Raw genomic sequence first — 22,177 nt, forward strand, 5'->3', positions numbered from 1 at the left:
TCTGTGTGATGCACCATTCCCTTCATTACGATATTAATCACGCTCTATCATTCCATACAGAAACTTTAGTCATTTTATTGAATGGATGTAATCAATACATGGTTGTTTTTGCCAAGATTTTGCAGCTCTGGGCTCTGTATTTACAACTCTGCTGTGCTCCTCCTACATTCAATCGACCCCCTTTTTTTTTTTTTTTTAAAAAAAAGATATCACTACAATATCTCTTGTAAATAGTTGTCCCAATTAAAGAACTCTTCAGATAATGTTTTCTTGCATTCCTACTGCATTTTCAGAAACTTGCTATCAAAAAACAAACAGACAAACAAAAACCTGCAATTGCAATCCATTATTTCCAAAGCACAACAAGATAGTTTATTCTCTGTTTGAATATTACTTCTTCAGGACTAMAAGGAAGAGCTTGTAATCTTATATTAATAATATAGGCACAAATAAATATAACATTTCTCAAACATTTTTTTCTAGGTTTCAAATATAAATAGATAAAAAGATTAAGCTTGTGCTAGTTTAAAGAACTGTTGAAGAAAGATCTTTAGAGACAAAATTCTTAACTATATTCTATAGGAAATACCCAAAGGTATGCATGCTTGCAAGCCACAAAAAAAGCCTCAAAAAAAAAGGGAATATAAAACTTGAATTTCCAAATAGAAATACCACAAGAATGCAGGTAGATAATTGGTCACATGAATAAACTTTCAAAAACCTCTTGTGATATGATTTTTTTAAAGGCATAACATAGGGAAGGACAAACATAATTCAGCTTTTCTTTGATCACTGCTGAACTTAAGCTTTACTATCATTATCTGTCAGGGATCTCACCTTCTTCTTCTGCATTTTTCTCATCTTTGACACAAGTATCATGCAAAGACCCAATTGGATCACAAGAACATGGTTGGCATGGATCTGGGCTATCTGGCAACACCTAACAGGTAAAAAGAGAAATTATAATTAATAATTGATATTTATTTACTTTATTTATTTAATAATTATTTATAAAAGTACATAGATAAATTAGCAAACTAAAACTCACTATCGATATAGGGAACTTCTATTAGTTTCTAAAAATACATTTAGGAGAGAACCACCAGATGGCTTGCACTGTAGCAAAAATGAAGCAGTTGCCTCGCTTAGCCAATGCACTATAGGTATTAGCACTGCCTATGAGATATATATAAAATGYAAGTAATTTAGTTACAGAAATCTTTCAAAAAAAACATACGCTTGTATATAAATACTGTCTTTTCAATAACTAAAAATAAATATAATGAAGTAGATTTTAAACATTCATTCCCTAAAATATATGGTATAAAGTAATATTGACAAATAGTTCAGTTATTCTGTCCAACATGAGTCAAATTAYGTTTATGTATATGTTTATGTATATATGGATAGATATGATCACTATTARTTGGATAATGTGATTTAGATAAGCAATCAAGGTTCCCCACTGTTGACGAGAGATCAGCACTCCTCTACAAGCTCCAAGGCTAAAAACATTATATCAAAGAGATTTTAATTATTTGATGATGTTTTCTGTGTTTGAGGGATGAAGGGTAATCAGACTAAACATCATGCTTCACTCAACTGAAACTAACCTGACAAAATATCAAGAAATTAAGCACACACTAATAGTGTTGCTATTTAAAGCACAGGCATAGCCCATATTGACAGTGCAACCTAATATAAAATGCATCTTTTGACAGCTCCTACTTAGATGAAAATACAGCATTATATGCTGAAGTACAGAAGAGGTAATTCTCCCTGCACTAGAAGGGAAAGGCATTCATGAGACACTAGCATTTCAGTGGTTATTATTTCTACATTACATTTAAATAATAAAAATTACATATTCTCTCCAATATCAAATACAGCAATACATCTTTGATCTTTTATAATACATCCTGAAATTCATTATTGAGGAAAAAGTTCTGTTTACAGGATCACATTCTCCTTTAATTTAAACTGCAATACTAGCTGGAGGCCCTGACCTCAAGTGCATTCTTTCATATCAATGAGATTCACTTTCATATTTTTGTGAACATTAACTTTACAGACTTCCAGCTGTGAAGGGCAACTACAGCAATGTCAGAATTAGAAGGTAACCTTCATAAAATGGCCATCAAAACTGTGTCATCTCTATTTAATAACTCAACTCCCCGTGCTGAAGTAGTGGCTTGAGCACCAAGTACTACAGTGAAGCGCCAGCAGAAGATGCGATTACCCCTTTAGGCCTGAAGTAACCATCAACGCAGGTCTCACAGTTTATACCCTCAGTGTGGCTGGTACAATTAACACACACTCCACCTCCGATGTATTCTCCGTGGATGTTCAAGCTCTGATTTCTGTCAGCAATATCCTGATCATAGTAACATTCCTCAGTCTTCCCATGGCAGTTGCACGCTAAAAGAGAAAGAATGGTATTAGCAAAGAGCATTTTCTGCCTGGAGATGTGGGAATAGCGCTAACATATTAATAACAAATCAACATTTTGTCTTTTGTTCTGTGTACACTGTAACTAATATGACATTCAAACATTAATTTATTTAGCTATTCTTTAGCTATTAAAAAACAACGTACTCCACTCACAAATGCTGTTCAGAGGTCTGTATATTATATTTTTTTCTCAGTGTTTTGTCTGGAGAGACTAGGGGAGTGGGCAGACATAGTCTAACTGTGTACTTTCTCAATTTCTTATTTTCTGTTTAAATTGATGATCTAATATCCTACTGCTGAATCCCCACCCACATGGCTCAGGACACAGTTGTTAAACAAAAAATATAAGATACATGGACTATAATGGACAGAGAAAACTGGTAAGAGTAAGTTAAAATAATTCCCAAAGCTAAAAGAAATCTTAAAAGCATACATATATACATATAAAAAATGGAACAGGAGAGAAGCCTCAATCTTTACAACAGGTTTGAATTTGAATYCTTACACTCTAAATCCAAACATATCTGAGCTAATCTAATAATCTGTTGCTGTGAAACTGAGGAGACTCTCACTCTCTCTTCCTCTTGGTATTACAACTTCCACATTTTAATCTGCATATAAAAAAGGAATATAAGGCTCATCAGCATTTCAGGGAGTCATTCCACTGACAGTTGTGTGTTTGGAACTGGTCCCCAGGGCATTATTTCCACCATGAAAGCAGAACACTTCACTGAGGCATGATCAGGTGTAAGAAGGATCCCTCCAAAATTAATTATGAAAATTAATGGACCCTGATTTGATTCCAGAATGCATTCCCCATGCAGACAATCTGTGCAAACAACAATTTCCGTAAGAATRCATTACTAAACAGAGACATGCATTGTACTTATTAATACAAGAATATCTGTTTCTTTTCTTTTTTTTTATTTTTAACCACTCCTGGCAAATCCACAACTGCAATCCTAGAACTGAATAAATGCTTATGTGTACCAAAGCACTAGATCTTATGTTCAAAAATATATATAATTTGTGACCTCTGAAAGTAAGGCGTTCAATTATTACTATCATTACTAGAGTAAATCTGAAAATCTATTTCCCACCCCATGGGAAGATGTTATTTCAATGTATGTTTTCAATCCATGTTGTAAAACTAAATATATCTTTTTTTTTTCCATTAAAAAAACAGTGAAAAGAGAAAACGTAAATTGTATTTGGTTCATGTTTCAGCAAGGCTAAAAATTATAATATATAAAAGTGGCTATACCTACAAGCTTACTGCTGTTGAAATTTAATATACTGAAAAAGCCTTTTAAAACATTTTATAAAAAAATTTTTAACTTTATCAGAATCAGAACTTTATCAAAATAAACTCACAATGATTATATAGACTATACAAAGATTATAAAAATTAAACAAGAAATTCAAAGTGACTTTTAGATATTCTCATCAAAATCAACATGTTACACTACAATATTCTGAGTTCAATAAAACTAAAATTCAACAAATAATTGTTCTATTGACTTCTCTGAGTCAGTCTAAAATAATAAGTGAACAATTGATTTATAAAGATTTGTATTTAGAAATAAAATGAATTTCAGAATCAATAAAGACTTGATTTCAATTTTCACACCAAACCTTTTCTTCTGTACTGATTTTGACTTACGTTCACATTCATGCTTGACCAGGAAGGTTCCAGCATGCCAAGGTTTTTGATGGAAACCAGGACAACAATGATCACATGTTTCTCCGCATGTGTTGTGCTCACACTGACAGACAGATTTCTAATTTAAAAGAAAATCAAAWAATAAGTGTTATGATGTGAAGAATGTGTCCATGCATATTCTCTGAATTAAAGTTGAAATTATGAAAATACTAACATTAAGTTAACTATTTCTCTATTAATTCCTTTGTTTATTCATTTATATATCCTGTACTCACTAAGTAAAATCCAACAGCATGTGTTCAGCCTTGATAGTTTTATTGTAAGAAAAMAAGCTTTGCGCAAAGGAAGCTGACCTGTACTAAGAGAATTAYACAACTAAGGGAGTCTACTTGTCTGAAGAAAGCAGGACTGCAGAATTAGAATTGCAAAGTGCTGGTAGCCCTCAGATACAGCTTCACATCACAGCAAGCTTGCACCAAAAGCACCGAGCAAACCTCCACCCTTCGCCTTACGCAGCTGCAGGGTTGAAATCACTTCAGCTGGCTGAATCAATAAAAATACTCTTCTCTCCCACTTTGGCATTAATTTTGTATTGGATGAGTTCATTGTGCTGACATATATGTGCACACATACAAATGTACATGTACGTGTGTATACACATGGATGTGCATATACATATGTACACATGTGTATGCAAATGCACTTAAGTATATGTGTATATATAGATAAGGTAGCTACATATGAAACTTTCTAGCTGCATCATAACTAAATTCTATGCAAGGGAAGCGAAAGGAATTTTTTTAACTAAGAGAGAAGCCAAGAGCAGGACCATCCTTCCAGCAGCATTTCGGTTCCTCAGCAGGTCAGCTTAGTGACAGCATACAAACAGGGTTATAAAGAACACACAAACTCTTGAGGTATTGAGGAAACTTATGATAAACTGAAGAAACTCTAGTTCAGAGAAATAAGGAGCAAAATATTCCTTCACAATATATCCTGGGAGACTGGTGGAAGGGATCCTCTCTAGTCCTAAGAGCCCACTTTAGATTAAAGGAACAAGCTAACCTAGAAAAATTCTGACTCAGAAGACACGGCATGAATCCTAAAAGATTAGGTCAAGTTAAGAAATGCTTCAGAGCCGCAAGGCAGTAAACATACTGAGTTTACTGTTTGTTTTGTTGAGAAATAGTATCTTCTGCTACCAACCAGATCCATGATACTTAATAAGTCAAACAAAGACCATTTATTTCAGTATGRCTTGTTCTAAAGTGTATGCCTAGAAACATCAGCCAAATGTTTCATATATCTTACAGCTTAAGTTGCTTCATTTACTTTATCTTTTATAGTCTTCTTATACCACAACTTTTGCTACATTGACTTTTTTTTTATGCAGTAGCCAAACTATCCAAATTGAAATCCCTCTTAAACTACAATAACAGAGCTAATTTTCTGAGGTAGGCCCAGTTCAAACACATGGCACTGAGACAATGCTGCCATTAGATGAGTAAGATTACCTGAAACAACGGTCCATCACTTGCTATACACATCACCACTGAAAAGGCTTAGAAGGATTAAAGCAAGGATTTCATTGAGTTTTAACAAGGACCATAGAAATTGCTTAGAAACACAAAAGCTGTCTCTATAACATTTTCAGTTTCTTTTCTTTTTTTTTAAACAGTTCCTATACAACAGCTTAATGCGCTGTAGAAACAAGATGTTCTGTTAAATTCTATAAATCATCTAATTAAAAGAATAATAAACAAAGAGCATACCAGCAAAGTTTGTAGAAAGCAATTTTTGTATCAGTGATAATATGTGCATGCGTGTGTATAGATTTTAACTGTTAATAAGGAATTGTGTTTCTAACTTTGTTAAGTGTTTATTAAAGGTATAAATAGAAAGCTACAAGTTTGAAAGAATTATAAACAGCTTCATGATTTTCTAGACTAGCTTGATTAATTAATATTTACCCACATGGTAAATGGGCCATTCTGGAGGCATCATTTGCAAGTATCCATTAAACTGGTGACATTTATTTAGGAAACACCTTGATTAATACCAAATAAGAAACAGAAACATCAGCTAGTAGAGCTCACCTCCACAACTACCTGACATAATCTAAATTTCTGTTGTTCCTCGGAGGCCTTCAAGACAGATTGAATTATCTGAAACCTATTTATTCATTCAAAAGAAAGCCTTCCCTGACATTGAATGAATGTTTATCATTCTAGTTGCCAGCACTGCCCCGGACTGTTCTTCTAGGTRAAGGACAGATGCACAGCACTCTGAGGAATTATCAGGATTCTGTCTCATATTCTGCCCTGTGAACAGGACCCCTAAAAAAAAACAACCTAACAAACAAAAAAACCACTTACATTAGTCTCTGGATCCAATGGACAAGCCTTTGCATGGCCTGAACAGATGCACATGCCTCCAACAGAGATATCCTTTATAGAATAGTAATACTGTAAGACAAAAAAGAAAATGAATTGTGAAGCAGATTATAAAATGCAGGTGTCAAACTACAGAATTTATTTCTGGTGACAAAAATGTCAGGTCCTGTTCTATTTCTTCGTTGATYTATTAAAAATGCAGCAATCTAAGCTGTATCTTGATCAACAGATTCAGGTTTAGTGAAAGAAAGGGTATAAGGTGTGAAGTCCCAAGAGCTAGGCACATTAACACATAGGAACACATCAAATAGGATTTTAAGAGAAGGCTATATGCACACTAGATATGAACATCCAAATACTATAGACGGCCTTCAAAAAACATCAGAATGAAAAARCATGGTGAGGAGAAAGGAAAGGACAAACAAAAGCTAAGGGACACGTTATTTGGGTATCACATGAGCATTTACTGCATTGCACAAAAAAAAAGCACTGTTTTTCTCCACTGGCCTTTAGAATGACTATTTAAGAATCTCCATCGCTAAGACTGAAAGAATTTTCAACCTGTCATTCTGCCCTGTGACAATTTCTATTTTTGTTTGGTAGGGATTAATGTCAGTTGCAGGAAAGAAGGAAAGATCTTCACGGTCACATATTCTTACATCTATAAAAAGCATATTAGCGAAATTCAGTTCAATTTACAATTTATTAAAAGTGCATCCTTACATACACATTTTGTTTTCATGATTAGTTAAGTCTGTAAAAAAAAAAGAAAGTTCCTCTGGGTTTGTAATGCAAAACAGAATGCCATTCCAAATACTCAGAGACTGTTCCACTTCAATAGCCAGTATCCTACATATTTGGAAGAAGAAATGGAAACTAGAAATCTGGAACAGAAGAAGACACTTTTCTTTGCGGTTATCCACCATTGATAAATGGCATTAATTAAAGCCAAGAATAACAATAATCCCTTCATAACAGGATTTATTATATTGGTACCTTAAATAATGACTCTTTAAAATAAAAATAGAAGATTAAAACAGAGCGGAATCAAGCAAGAGTTAAAAATGTGGAAAGGTGCATATCTCCAGCTTTTAAGAATGCTCAGTAGAAAAAAAAAATGGGGGAAAAAAAAGGGAATAACGCATCACATCTGAACTGCAAGAAGACTGGGAAACCTGGCATAAGAAGAAAGGAAGGACTAGAGAGAGAAAAGACCACACAGGCACAAGGAACAGTGGAGAAGATGGGGGGTATGGTAGGAGTATGAATGCTGCAGTCATTCTTTTAAACTAAATCAAGATGTAACATTTTTTGCTAATAGCAACAGCATTATACTAACGATAAAAATACAAAATTCAGATACTACTACTATGAATAGTACTGCTAAAAAGAATTTCATTCAAATGAAGTGTTAAAGAAATCTTAACACAGGTAGTAATCATACAGAAAGCTATAGGTATTAAGGGAGGGAGCAAAGGGATAAGGAGACATTATCTAACAGCMGTCAACAGTCCATTATCTGCATCAAAAATGTATTTGGCCCAAAAGCTCTGTACTGCTCATTCTTTATGTTAATAATACTAGTAAGCATAAAAAATAAATCACTCACTTCTGCTACAGAGAAGAAAACAGAACATGGCAGAAAGAAAATACTCTTGTATCAGGAGATACTCTTGCATCAAAGTGTCAATCAAGACAATTTTGACAGATAACGGCAGCTACTCACAATTTTCCAAGATCTTCTATGGCAATCAAAGGGCAGGCACAACATTTGTGCGCACTGTCAAACTTGCACCCATGCACATCCCTAGTGTTGCCAGAATTTACCTTACCCTGCGTGTGCAGGGTGGTTGGACTAGATGACCTCTGAGGTCCCTTCCAACCTTAAGCGTTCTATGATTATATGAACTTACCCTCCTTGTAACAATGGGATCGATTTCAGTGGGGTCTTTGTGGGCGAACATCATTAAATCAGCATTTAGCGTCCGTATCCTCTGAAACCTCAAGCGAATAAAGCGAGCAGAGGTGAATTCTAGTAACACGCGTGAAGGATCGTCAGCACTGGGCCGTCCATTAATGAGGGAAGTATGAATCTGAAGACAGAATTATTAAACAATTAGATGACATTAATGCAGCCCTGGTGATGCCAAGAGATAACACTGCTATGTGAACACATTCTAGCTACAACACCTTCTTCCTTAAGAAAGCAGACAGTCTCACAAAAAYAGTCTACATATCCGCTTATCCCAGTTATGCAGAGGGTTTACAGTGAAAACTCTTYGAGCAGAGTCTTCAGCTGCAGAAACCTTCTGCAAGGCCCTGTAAGTGTCCACACCTCAGGCAAGTCATTTCTCCTGCTCTAGTCTGACCTAGAAATAGACTAAATAGTTTCAAGTCATTGAACTGAAGTAACACACACAAACAGAAATAAGTTAAGGGAACAGTTACTTGGTATGGGACTCAGTTCWCCAGGGATGGGACCAGCTGGCATCTCTCAGAGCAAACATCAAAGGACTGTTAAACTAGATGTTTTCTAATTCCAGGTGCCATTACACCACAAAGTAGAATAAGGTCACTTTTGAAATACAGAAAATTACAAGAGCTGGATGAGACAAAATACTCATTTATAAATACCTGCCCTTCCCACTGTCTCTTCACAGCATACATAATTTCCTTTGAATCTTATTCTCAGTAAATCAAAGTAATTTTCTGTGTCACAGAAGTTTTCATCTGGTCCCTAAAGAGTCTCTGTCACCTCTGAGAATTGTCTGCTCACTACCTGGTTTTCTGAAGACTCTACCACTATCTGCTTGTGCTGTGGTTTCTGCAAAGTTTCCCCCTTTTCTCTGTCTGCCCTATCCTAAACTCTAGGAAACGTTTAGAACAGTGCACTCAGGGGCTCTTGGGGAAGACACAGTCTCCTCTCCTTCACAAAGAGACTCTGACCCAGATTGCAACAGCTAGGGCAAGACAAACAGAAATAAGCAATCTTCTTCGCCTGCTGCCAAGACAAACCCTTTTTAGTTGATCATGACATACATTAACTGTGAATCAACAAAATAAAACAGATGGGCCATTACAAAAGTGATCTTGGAAAAGGCCCCCAAGAAGAAAAATGTCAGGTATAGCAAAATATTCTTAACAAGCACCTGGGGGGGAGGAAGGAAAGAAACTATTAATTTTCTTGTATTCTGAAGTGTTAAATTTTAATTGAGGCATTTCTACTGCAGGCTGCCAGACTGAAAGAACGCTCAGATGTTGGGCCAAACATACAGAACACTGGGATGGATGGGAGAATTATTTAGTGTGTGCAACGATTACACTCTGCACCTTATCTCAGGGCTCTGAGTAGAGTTCAGGCCACACAGCTCTTTTCTATCAGTGAGCATGATCACATCCCCACTGTTTTAGGCCAAGGGCTGCATTCAGGATGCCAGCTGGCACCCCTCAGCAGTAGCTGCTGTGAACAGGCGAGAGCAAATCTACTGCTCCTGGCAAAGCTCTTCCTTTCCTGGAGTTTCTGCAGGTGCTGCACAGGCAGCTTGGTGAACAACTGCTGTCTTGTACTGGCTGTGCGATACCAACAATCTACTCATCTCATTTTCACTGCCAACAGGGAAAGCCTGAGCCTCATCACATCCACCCTCCTGCATCCACAGGTACGCAACACTTGCTGCGAGCAGCTCTGCCAGCAGCAACTAGTCAGTAGGATCTTGTCTAAATAGGAATCAACACCTTTAGTTGTCTCTGGGAATAGGTGGTATCACTACCTCCTCTGGAGACTGCAACGCTCTCACTTGGAGCTCTGACTTACTATTGCTCCTAAGTACAATTAATTAAATGAGGGGGCTAGCTGCGAGTGAACAGAATGTAATAACAATAATAATAATAATAATAATTATAGGTTACAAACAAAAGATAACATTACAAAAGCCTAGGGGAAGCAAGGAGGAGCTCCTGCATGAGCGATGTTTGACTCCAACCAGCACAGAAGGATGGGAGAGGGTAAACTGCTTAAGTTCCCAGTCAAAAGTCAAAAAAAAAAAAAAAAAAGAGGTGAACAATAGGAGAATATACTTTAAAAGAAGCACAGAAATTGTGGCAATAGTGGACATAAACAGATTTTTCTAAAAGAAGATAAAATTGTAGTAAGAACAGATGTCTACAGACTGCTCCTGCTTTCCTCTGCATATCATTAGTCCATTGGCAAAGAAATAGACCTTTTTTTTTTTTGTAGTGTCACTTACTTCAACATGTTTCTTACAGACATCAAACACAGTTAGCAAATTTATGATGTAAAGCAGTAGAACACTGACTAAAGACTGAAGTGATATTCCAGCCAGAAAGAAAGAAAAAAATACACCCAAAGTGGAGTTGAAAATATTCCCCAGCTCACTTCTAACAGCAACAGCACTGTCGCTACAAGCAGCATGACAATCTGGCCGTCTCTTCAAAGGGAGAGAAAAGTCAGCTTTTGGAGTGGAGAGGGGGAAGGTAGAGTAGAAACTCATGTGTGAGAACAAGCAAGTGCCTACAGAGAACCAAACCACAGGCACTAGCTGACCTCAAATGACATAGCTGACAAAGAGCATTCAAATCTTTAATTTATATCTGAAAAATGGACAAGTTTAGTCCTCAGAGACTGGGGTGAGGAGGAATCAGAACGATAGCTTTACAGGATTAAATTGTAAAATAATAAAATAAAAGAAGCCTTTTCAGAATAAACTCCTTTTTTAAAAGGTTCCATGGATTTATCCGTCAGTAGCACATCCATTTGGCCAGGCCAAATGCTGAGTAGAGATGATGACTTTAATTTGTATTATGTCTTGTATACRTGTGTCTAAGCGTTTCACAATTGCATTTCAAAACCACAAACAAATAATTTCTCCTAAGTTCTGAAAAGCGCTATGTCTTAASTCCTGGGTGAAATGTGGCACCTGTTAGAACACATACACGGAAGTGAGAGAACATGATAGAAATAAACTGGGTAGTAGTTTTATCAAAACCAAATTTGAAGGGAAAATTTAGACAGGCAGAATTAATTACTCTAAATTACTTCTCCTCCTATAAACAGCTGTGATGAAATCACTAATTTCTCCTAGAAACATTTAAAAATAATTTAAGAGTGTCCAGCTAAGTTGTTCCTACTCCTTGAAAAGGGAACTAAAGAAGAACTCAGAGCACTTTGGAAACATCTGTCATTAATCAGGAATATACGGTCAGGACCAGAATTTTATGCTTTTTTTTTTTTTTTTTTTTTTTTTTGAGTAGTAATCTGATTTAAAATATTGCTTCAATATGACTCATTATTTCAATATGACTTTCAAAATTTTGGGTTCTAAATAAGAGCCACACAGATTTCAGCTCTAGAAAATGCTACTCAAACAAGGAACTCTTCCTACATTAARTTCCATGAAATGGTATATTTTAGGGAAATGAACTTTTCCTTTCAAAGCACCTAAGCATTACCATGACAGAAGGTCATCTTCTCATTTTGTCAAATCATTATGAACTGTATCTCATTAGTCAAACAGTTTAGTAGTTAGAAGTATTCAGCAAAAGGATAGGATGACCTTTTACAATAGCTAGTATAGACGATATATTCAAGTTATTTTAATGACCATCTAGTCTCTGGATTCAGTTTGAAACTTCTAACCATTACTGTAAAGATCCTCTATTCAGGTGGAAAAACAAAAAAAGGCCAGTATAGAACCACAAAGGTCTGTTTAACCCAACATCCTGTCTGCAACAGAGGCCAGATTAAAAAAAAAACAAAGTTAGGAAAAAATGTAAAAATCAGGGTATTTAGAGAACAACCTCTCCCCCAGAATATCATCACCACTTTTGCCTGAACAGTTTAAGCATTTCCCGAGCTACTGGTTGAATCTGAGCCATAGTTAAACACTATGTTTTTAACATACTAGTTGCCTTTCTTCGCTATTAACCTAATCCTTTCCCAAGCTATTTCAGCACTACAGACACCTATCACAAGTTTCACAGTTTAATCATGCAAATGGGAGGAAATTTGTTTTATTTGCTTGTTTTAAACCTCCACATGGATCGTTCCAGTAAAAGTATTCTGTTTTTTTTTCATTTGAGGAAATTGTGAGTATGCACTCCTTCTCATTTTTGATTTTCTACATGTTGATAAGATATTGAGTTCTTTTTTTTCCAGAAAGCTGCTAAAAATGACTGCAASTTCTTCAGCCAGAAGGGAATTTAAACCAACTTTTGCCCATCAGCATTCATGTGTAATTCCTTTTTTTCTAAGATATATTCTTTTGCCTTTGTGAATTTTCATTTAGTATTTCTTTTCAATCCACTTCATTCACTTAGTAGAATCATAGAACCACAGAATCCTTAAGGTTGGAARGGACCTTCAGAGATCATCTAGTCCAACCTTCCCGCACATGCAGGGTCACCTAGAGCACGTCACACAGGATTACGTCCAAGTGGGTTTGGAAGATCTCCAGGGAAGGCAACCTGTTCCAATGCTCTGTCACCCTTCCTGACAATAAATTTTTCCTTAAGTTCCTCTTTTCCTTAAGTTTTTTTTTTTTCCTTAAGTTTTCCTTAAGATGCTTGTTTGGGGCCATTCCCTCCCTCCCTATTGGTGGCCACCATTAAAAAGAAGCCGGCATCATCCTCCTCACTCCCTCCCGTRAGGTATTTATACACACTAACCAGGTCCCTTCTCAGCCTTATCTTCTTCAGGCTGAACACACCCAGCTCTGTCAGCCTTGAAAGAGCTCAGCCAGTATTTTTCGTCTGGTATTTTTCATCTGTTTCTATAAGCTCCCAATACAATTATTGGGATACACTAGTACAGATCTTCAAAAGATTTCTCACATTATAAGGGTCACACCATGTCCAAAGAAAAAGGTTTATGTAGCACATTATCCTGTCTCATACAATAGACAAAAAAGCATGTCTAAGCATAAGTCAAAGACAACAATACATAATGCTTCCTTAGGGACTTTCAATGGATTTACTAAATCCAGGTCACCTTTTAGAACACACACCTACCATATAACAGAGAACTACTCTGTTTACTTGCACGTTACAAGGGAAAACACTTCCTTTTGCTTGTTTTAAACCTCTATCCTACTAAATTGATATGGTGATTTACACCTCGTATTTCTTAAATATACTTCAACAGGTATATATATCTTTCCATCAGCTCTGTTCTTTATTAGATTTTCTCCTAATCTGTTTGTACAGATATCACGCTTCCAGATCTGTGGTTCCCTCAAAATCCTAAGGAATTTTAAGATCTTTTTTTCTTGTTTCTAGAAACTGGTGTTCATTTGACATGCCACAATCCTCTGTTACTAGAAACACTTTTATGTGAAGACTTATATCCTATTGTGGTAAATCAGCTAGTTCATCCTTGAGATCCTTTTTACTATTCAATTTATCAATTACTTCTGTAGTTAACAATCTAGTTTCTGACTGTTCCCCACAGTCCTCTGCTGTAAATGTCTGCTGCAAAAACCTTCCTGACAGGCTCTCCAGCAAAAATTGATTCAAATCATTAATTTAGGTTTTCTGCAATGACCTTATCTTTCTTGAATGCTCTTTGATCATCTCTCAGCCCACCATTTCTTTGGCAGACTTCTTTAATCTGATGTGTTTGAAAAAGGCTTATTTCAACTTCATACCCTTAGCAAGTCACTCAGAATCTTTTTGGCATCTTTACTATAGTTTAACATTTCATTTGCTGGAGTTTATTTTTATCTGTTTTCCTCATTTGAAGAAAGACGCAAGATTTCATTCATTATGATGTGAATTTACTTCTAATATCTAATATGCTTTCTTAACTTACCATCTAAGCATGCAGTAACATTTTTGGAACCATTCTTACATGTAACATGCATGTGTTCTAAGTGTGTGCAATGCTAACTTGAAACAAACTTCAGAATGCCTGAAAATTTTGAGCCGTTCATCCAACTTTTCATTTTTAAATTGTATTTAGGCAAATTCTCTTTCAAAGAGATGTTGCATTTTGATTCTCTCATGATTATTTTCACATATAGGTTCTTCAACAATTATACATCTAACTAGGATCTAGGCACCTTACTAGCTGCATCAAGAATAGTCAAGTGTCTAAAAATTGCTCTTTGCATGACATGCTATTCTGACAGCTATATAGTCTGCCACTGATTAACAGAAAGTTGATATCACTATTTTCAGCCTTTGTATGGCAAGGCTTTGTTTTGGCAAGTCTCAATTCCACACTTTTGACCGGGCAGTTGCTTATGGAGTGTCAAACCATGATCTCCTGGTGTCATTTCATAGGCAACTCACACACTATTTTACCACTCCTGACTTCCTTAATTTATATAATATTTTTCTTTATTCTGTAATGCTCCTCCTCCACAAAACACTCAGTCATACCTATAGACCTTGTTGTTGTGACTGGCATGGCTGTTGGGTTAGTGTTTTCAATTAAAACCAGACTTTGTGATACACCAGTCTGTACTCTGAAACTTCTTCCTATGTTTTTTCTACACCAAAACCCTCTCAGATTGCCTAGCTATGTAGCCTTCAACACGATGCTAAGAGCTCTTCAGCGAATTTCATCTTTAGAACCTCTGTCCTACTCCTTCCTTTCAGCACTAGTAGTAACAACATTTTACAACATGGTATTAAGGTATTAATTAGCAGAGCAAGTAACTTTTCTCAGCTTCTGGTTATGGTTTCTTTTACAGATCGGTTTTACTGGACTGGTACTTGGATGCAGCCATTCTTTGCTTCTGTTGGAAAGAGACCCGGGAGGAGTTTCACTGCAATCCAGTCAGATGGTCAGGTGATCAGGATTTTAGAATACACTTCATCAGGTTTCTGTCACTCAAAAGTGACCGATGTAGCCTAAGGAGCTTTCAAGATGTCCATGCAATCTGCTATTTTGGGATTAAAAGCATTGCATCACTTACATTAATGAGCACAGATCTATTTAGTCGATATATCTAATCGGTCTTTAGATTAGAGACACGTTTTGTTGGAGAGCATCTGAGCCACCTGCTATGTTCAGCCTCAAAGGAACTTTATGTTATGGAATGGTTTGCAGTTGGAAGGGATATCTGGTGGTCCACCTTGCTCTAGGGTCATCCACAGCAGGTTGTTCAAGGCTGTTTCCAGTTGAATTTTGAGTATCTTCAGGAATGGAGACCTCACAGCCTCTCTAAGCAACTTGTTTCAGGCCATTCTCATAGTAAACATTTTCTACTGTTTAAATGGAATTATCTATATTAGAATTTGTGCCTGATGCTTCCTATCCTGTCACTGGGCACCACTGAGAACAGTTTGATGCCATCTTCTTTACTTGTTCCCAAATAAATCAAATTTAAAATATCCATGCCTGAATACAAGTGATATATCTTTCTACTCAGAACTTTGGTATTTGAAGTTAGTTACTTTGCCAAGAAATTTGAGTGCAGTCAGATTCAAGCTGTTTCTAGGACTAAAAAAAAAAAAAAAAAAGAAAAAAAAGAAAAAAAAACAACCAAACAAAAGAACCCCCAGCTGTTTGGCTATGTGGCATGGAGTTGTTATGCTCACTTTCCCTTCAAATAAGTACTTCACTAACTGGTATGCTTTCCACCAGGGCATATCTATTTACTGAAAGTTAGATAAACTGAAAGCTATAATTCTTTCATAAAATGGTGCAATTTGTCACAGAGAAAGACAGAGTACTGTCTTTCCATAGTAATTTTTGGCTAGTAGCAGTAAAGAACTCGTTCAAGTAGGCAGTGGCTTATTTTGAATGTCACATCAGGACTGTGTGCTTCAAGCCTAATGGTTTGTGTAAGACTGTGAACCTGGAATACTTCTCTGAAAAGTCAGATTTTCACTCATATACCTTAGTTAGCAGCAAAGCAGCAAAGCAGCAAACAAAGGAGGAAAAGCTTTTCCCCTAAAGCAGACTTGCCATTTGACATTCAGCAGTGGAGAAGATAGATAGACCACTCAGAAGATTATTTAAGGGAATGGCACTTCATGATTTACATCTTCAAATTATGCAAGCACATTAATATGAAAACAGACAATAGAGTGTATCAATTGTTCACAGGTAATTCAGTAGCTCATAATTCGCCTACCTAATACCTATTTTAATTATCTGTTGAAAATAGCTCATTTGCAGTAGACCTAAAATTACTGTTGATTAATGAATCTCTTGACATCTTGTATTTCATCCATTAAGACAGAAGTTCTGTGGGTTTTCTTATTGTTAGCACTTCTCTCACTTTCAGTTATCATAGCCTTCTCATATCTTTGAGTTATCTTATAGCCTTCTGTGATGGAATGACTGGCTGGATAGATGAGGAGAGAGCAGCAGATGGCATCTCTCTGGACTTCAGCAARACTTTTGACACCGTCCCTCACAGCATCCTCCTATSCTTTTCCACAGCAAGCTCTGTAGGTGTGGGACAGATGAGTGAATGGTGAGGTGGATCGAGAACTGGCTGGATGGAAGAGCTCAGAGGGTGGTGATCAGTGGCACACAGTCTAGTTGGGAGGTAGTTAGTGGTGTCCCCCAGGGGTTAGTCCTTCATCCGCTCCTGTTCAATTTATTTACCAATAACCTGGATGAAGGGATAGGGTGCCCCCTTAGCAAGTTTACTGATGATACGAAACTGGGAGCAGTAGCTGATACTCCAGAGAGCTGTACTGTCATGCAGAGAGATCTGGACAGACTGGACAAATGGATGGTGAGAAACCTCATAAAGTTCAACAAAGGCAAGTACAAGGTCCTGCACCTGGGGAGGAATAACCCCAGACACCAGTACAGGCTGGGGACTGACCTTCTGGAGAGAAGCTCTGCATAGAGCTTGATGATCAGGCCTGGAACATCTGCCCAGTGAGCAACAGCTGAGAGAGTTGGACCTGCTCAGCCTGAAGAAGAGAAGGCTGAGGGGGATCTGATCAGTGTATACAAATACCTCAAGGGAGGGGGTGAGGAAGAGGGGGCTGGCCTCTTTTCAGTGGTGTCCAGCAATAGGACTAGAGGAAACAGCCACAAACTGAAGCACCAAAAGTTCCACGGGAATTTAAGGAAAAAAAATTTTTGCCAGTGAGGGTGACAGAGTCCTGGAACAGGCTGCCCAGAGAGGTTGTGGAGTCTCCTTCTCTGGAGACCTTCAAAATCTGCTTGGATGCAACCCTGTGCCCCGAGGTGACCCTGCATGCACAGTGGGGTTGGACTAGATGATCTTTAAAGGTCCCTTCCAACCTTAGGAATTCTATGAYTCTATGATCATTAGAGTTGGTTTCAAAAACAATAAATTAGATTGGAAGTATATACCAGTACTCAGCATCTGATTCTTCACTGTGTGAACATACACATTCATATACATATTCATACATATTTATGAAAGCCACATATGTGAAATAGTTGAGAAAGTGTGTTTGGCAAAGTTTCTTGTATTTCTAATCAATATCTTACTATCTTAATAAATTATTAGTTTATTATGAGAAAGCACAAATCTATTCGGTGCCTTGCTAATGAGTACAAGAGCTGCTTGAAACACAGTGCTTAGACTTGCATTAAAATGTCAAGGGCTGTGCATGTCAAACTATCTCAGCTAACTCATTCCCCCAAAGAATACAGGCAAATGTCAGCTTAACGAACTGTTTAGCAAATACTATTGTGTCATTGACAACTATACCCCACAGCTTAAGCTGAACAGGGCTCCCTCTCTTCAGTTCTGATTAACTGGCTTTTGTCACTTCCAGTTTCCAATTTCACCTGAAACTTAAATTGCTTACTCCAGCCACTGCTTTCCTACAGTTCCTGTAATTCTCACGCTTGTCATTTTTGGACAAGAAACAATTTGTCAAAGCCATCATCTTGGATACTTTTAAACAGACTGCTCATTGTCAAAGCAATAGCTATTAAAAATTCACAGAATAATGAGGAATTTGATTAGTTTGAAGCTGTATTTGTCATTTCAAGCTTTTCTTTTTGTTACTCTCTTAATTAAGTGAAAATGCTACAGCAGGCTGCACTTTCAGCTAGGCATCCTGCAGTCTGCAAGGGATTCGGCCAATTCCATGTGAGGCCTGGAACACTAATGCAGCACTGACTGTTCATCTTCTACTGCCTTTTCAAAGTGTTCTTGTGAGTCTCCACCTCTTCATAAACTCGAGAGGTATTTTGTGCTTAGTAATAACAACATTTCTGGGGAAAAAGTTAAGGCTTTGTCCATTCTCAAACATGCACAACACTGAACCTCTCTTTTTAAGAGTTACCTATGACATGAGAGACGGGCAATGGGTTTTAGGCTCTTTAACACATCAAGCTAGCTTGTGTTTCAAATTTTCCTGTACACAACAAGGTCCTGACTTCTGATACATAAAAATATGTATGATTAGTGTTATTCTATTTTGCATTTGGTGTTGTGTAACTGTTACCTTACCTAGTGGCCCTTAAATGCAAGCAGATTCAAACTGAGGGAGAAATGAAGCAACACCAAACTAGTGGCTGAGTGGCTCTAGCTGCAAAACAATTTGTGAAATTTATGAATTATGAAAATTATGCTAGTCTTGGTTTTGATTAACCAAAGCTGAAAAATATTTATGGTACATAGTTTCATACTATCACATATTTGCTTAAAGGATAAAATATAGCAGTCTGTTAAACTCATATCTCTCACAAGTAACAAAAAAACACARCACAAAAGATATAAATTAAATTAAGCTACTTTTTAAAAATGCTTATTTTTGGTCAATGAACATGCATGGGACAAGTAATTTGAAAAGAATGGACAAACAGGAAAGCTTGGTTTCTCTGCAAATATGCAGAAGCATACCTCTYCATGAATTTAAATAAAGGCTTTGCAACTCTGCCAAAACAAAKCAAAACAGTACAGCAAAATACCCTTTCCTACCAAGGTATCACAATTGCCCATATTCATTACTACATCGTTCTCTTGAAATGTATAACACTCTCTTACTAATATTTTTTTGATGAGATTTAGTGGTGGACGTTGTGCAATTACAAAAAAAATCACAGCCAGAATAGAACTGTGAACAACGGAGAGAAAATCCACAGCAAATTGTCCAGCTGTAAGCAGTTGCGAGGGGCTGCCAAGCACAACGGCTGATGTAAAAGAGGGGGAATGTGAGGATTTAAACTGTTCCTGAATGAAGGGCAAGGGTTTCAAGATACACAAATAAGACTGTTAAAAACAGTAAACAAGTACATCTGCTCCTGAATGTTACTGTTAAACTGCAGTAATATTCTTTATATTATTCCAACAGTCTTGTTTTGGATTACAATTCTGAAGACTCAGAATTTTTTTTTCCGCATTTCAGTCCTCTACAAGAAAAAATCCATCACAATTACTGCACATTGCAGGAGTTTAAGTCCTAGCAAAAGCTGTGTCATATCATTTGGAACATGCACTGAGAAATACTTTCGAAAAACAGATGGGATCACTTTGAATGGTAGGCATTCAATGTCCTTAAAACCATTTATAATGTTTTAAAAAGAAAGAAAAAAACAGACATTCAGCTGTAGAATACAGGCAACTTTGATCCCTCTCCCCCTCTGAACCAGATCTTTTCAAACTTAGAGACATTTTATAGAAGCTATTATGAGAACATCTGGAAAAAAACAAATCTAAATAGTACAGAAACAGGAAAGGTCAGGAATAATATCATAAATCTGCTTAATCAAACATGTAAAATACGGGAGATTAAACAATCATGTGCACAAAAAAGACCTTTTGTTTTTTGCTTCTTTTGCTATTTGTTGTGAAGTGGCAAACATGATAGTGTTTTAACCACAAAAAATAAATTTGTCAGGCTTCTGCCACACTATCAGCTAGTTAATTTTTTTCGGATTTTACTTATAGAAAATGCTATGAGAACTACAGTAGGCTAAGCCTTTTCTTCTCATACTGTTTTTATCATTCTTTCCCCCGCTTACTCACTTACCATCAACCAACACCAGCTCTAAAACGCTAAAGTAGCCAGAAAGTTTTATAGAAAACATACGTCTGATGCAAATTTTCATTTCTGATGGCAGCTGTAGTGGTGCTGTGGGAACTAGATCCAATTTAAGACTGATCCCTTCTAGTACACCTTTCTCATATTCTGACAGCCTGCAGCCTCAATGCCTTCTGAACTGGAATTTAGAAGACTGCTTAATACATTTCATTTTCATGTATATTTTTGGTATTCCTGTGATTCCACAGTTTAGTTTATTCTGTATATACTTAAAAAAGGTGCTATTTTGTTTTGAAAATACCTGTCTGAAGTGGGTTTTTTTGACTAAAGTTCCACTAATGATTTAATAACAACTCACAGAATCACAGAAAAATCTGTTCAAAATCATAGAATCACAGAAAAAACTCACACAAAAATATGTTTCTTTTTTTTTTATCTTTGATAATTATTTTCCTGTACTCCTTTTTGTTTTACTAATACCTTTTTGAGAGTACCTGTTCTTATTCCATAGAGTTTCTCCAATGTTTTTAATACAAAGAAAACTCTATCGTAGCTACCTATTTATATTCCCCTGTGGGGAGCTCAGATACAGAGACCACCAGGAATGAATTTACTCAACTGTCTTATCAGTGTTATAGATTTGGCAAGCCTTCAAACCGTGATGTGCTTCAGCAAGTTTCTCATACAGTTTCTAGAGCTTCAGCAGAGTCCTTTTCTTGGTGGGTCAGTGTTTGGTTCCCTTTTTTTTGCTTTTTCCTCCTTCCCATTTTTTGGGGTGTTCATCTGCAAGAGACTGTATTTTCTTCTCTTTTCCTTGCTGGGACAAGAGTTACACTTTTTATACGATGCTTTTTGATTTGTAATGGCTATTTTATACAATGTTAGTTTTCCGTTTTTAGACCATCCAAGATTTTCTGAATAAGTAGCATGCATAAGCTCCCAATTTGAACTAGCCTAACTTGAGATCCCGTGTTATTGTAAATTCTCTGATTAGACTGTCTTGGAAGAAGAATGGAGGGCCTAAAACTCAGTGCCTACTCCACTAGGAGTAGTTGCTAGTCTATATGACTCTAATGTAATGACTCTACTTTTTCACTGCAGGGCTTGTTTTTGTATTCATTTTTGTCTTCACAGCTTCCTTAGTTAGTTGTACCATCTTGGCCACTCAGTACTGCAGCCCTAGCGTGTTYGCTCTGATGTAGACATGAAATATCATTTCTCTGGGATAAAGTGTTGCTTGCTGACACCAATTTGTTTCTGTATCTTACTTGGCTTTGTGCTTTCTTTAAAAATTTAGTACAACTTTCCCAATGGAGTGATCTAGACTCTAAATCTCTAGCACAGGAGGTATAACAGTGTCTCACTGATTCATTCTCCTATCATTTAAAACAACAAAAAAAATACTATGCTTTTTGGGTTTGCTTTTGTTCTACATAAACTCCTTAGCACCTTAAAACACTTCTACATTTGACCTCAGATTGACTTACTATGTCACTGGGATTTCATTTGTCAATTTTTACCATCTAAATTAAAAATCTGCATTTTTGTATCATACATTGACTAATAATGAATGAGTCACCTTGAACTACATGTGCTCACTAGCATTCACACAGTCCTCAGTTTTAAATTACCTTATAAACTTTACTCCTTTTACCTCCACATCTCTCAGCTGCTTGTCATCTTTGCCAGGTTTGCAAGCCCTTCTGTCCCTAGGAGG

General features: G+C 36.6%; 1 protein-coding gene across 1 annotated transcript in view; it reads right to left on the reverse strand.

Moving 5' to 3' along the window:
• The window catches only part of LAMA2 (laminin subunit alpha 2), a 253,501-nt gene that overhangs the window by 197,663 nt on the left and 33,661 nt on the right, over window positions 1-22,177 (reverse strand). Inside the window, exons 4-8 of the mRNA XM_026039256.1 lie at window positions 8,421-8,600; window positions 6,490-6,579; window positions 4,115-4,232; window positions 2,240-2,418; window positions 838-940 (exon numbers count right to left, since the gene is read on the reverse strand). Coding sequence (XP_025895041.1) covers window positions 838-940; window positions 2,240-2,418; window positions 4,115-4,232; window positions 6,490-6,579; window positions 8,421-8,600 — 670 coding nt within the window. The remainder of the gene's footprint in view (window positions 1-837; window positions 941-2,239; window positions 2,419-4,114; window positions 4,233-6,489; window positions 6,580-8,420; window positions 8,601-22,177) is intronic.

Source organism: Nothoprocta perdicaria, unplaced genomic scaffold (assembly GCF_003342845.1).
Source record: "Nothoprocta perdicaria isolate Ctin4 unplaced genomic scaffold, notPer1 scaffold_226, whole genome shotgun sequence".
Classification (NCBI taxonomy): Eukaryota; Metazoa; Chordata; class Aves; order Tinamiformes; family Tinamidae; genus Nothoprocta; species Nothoprocta perdicaria.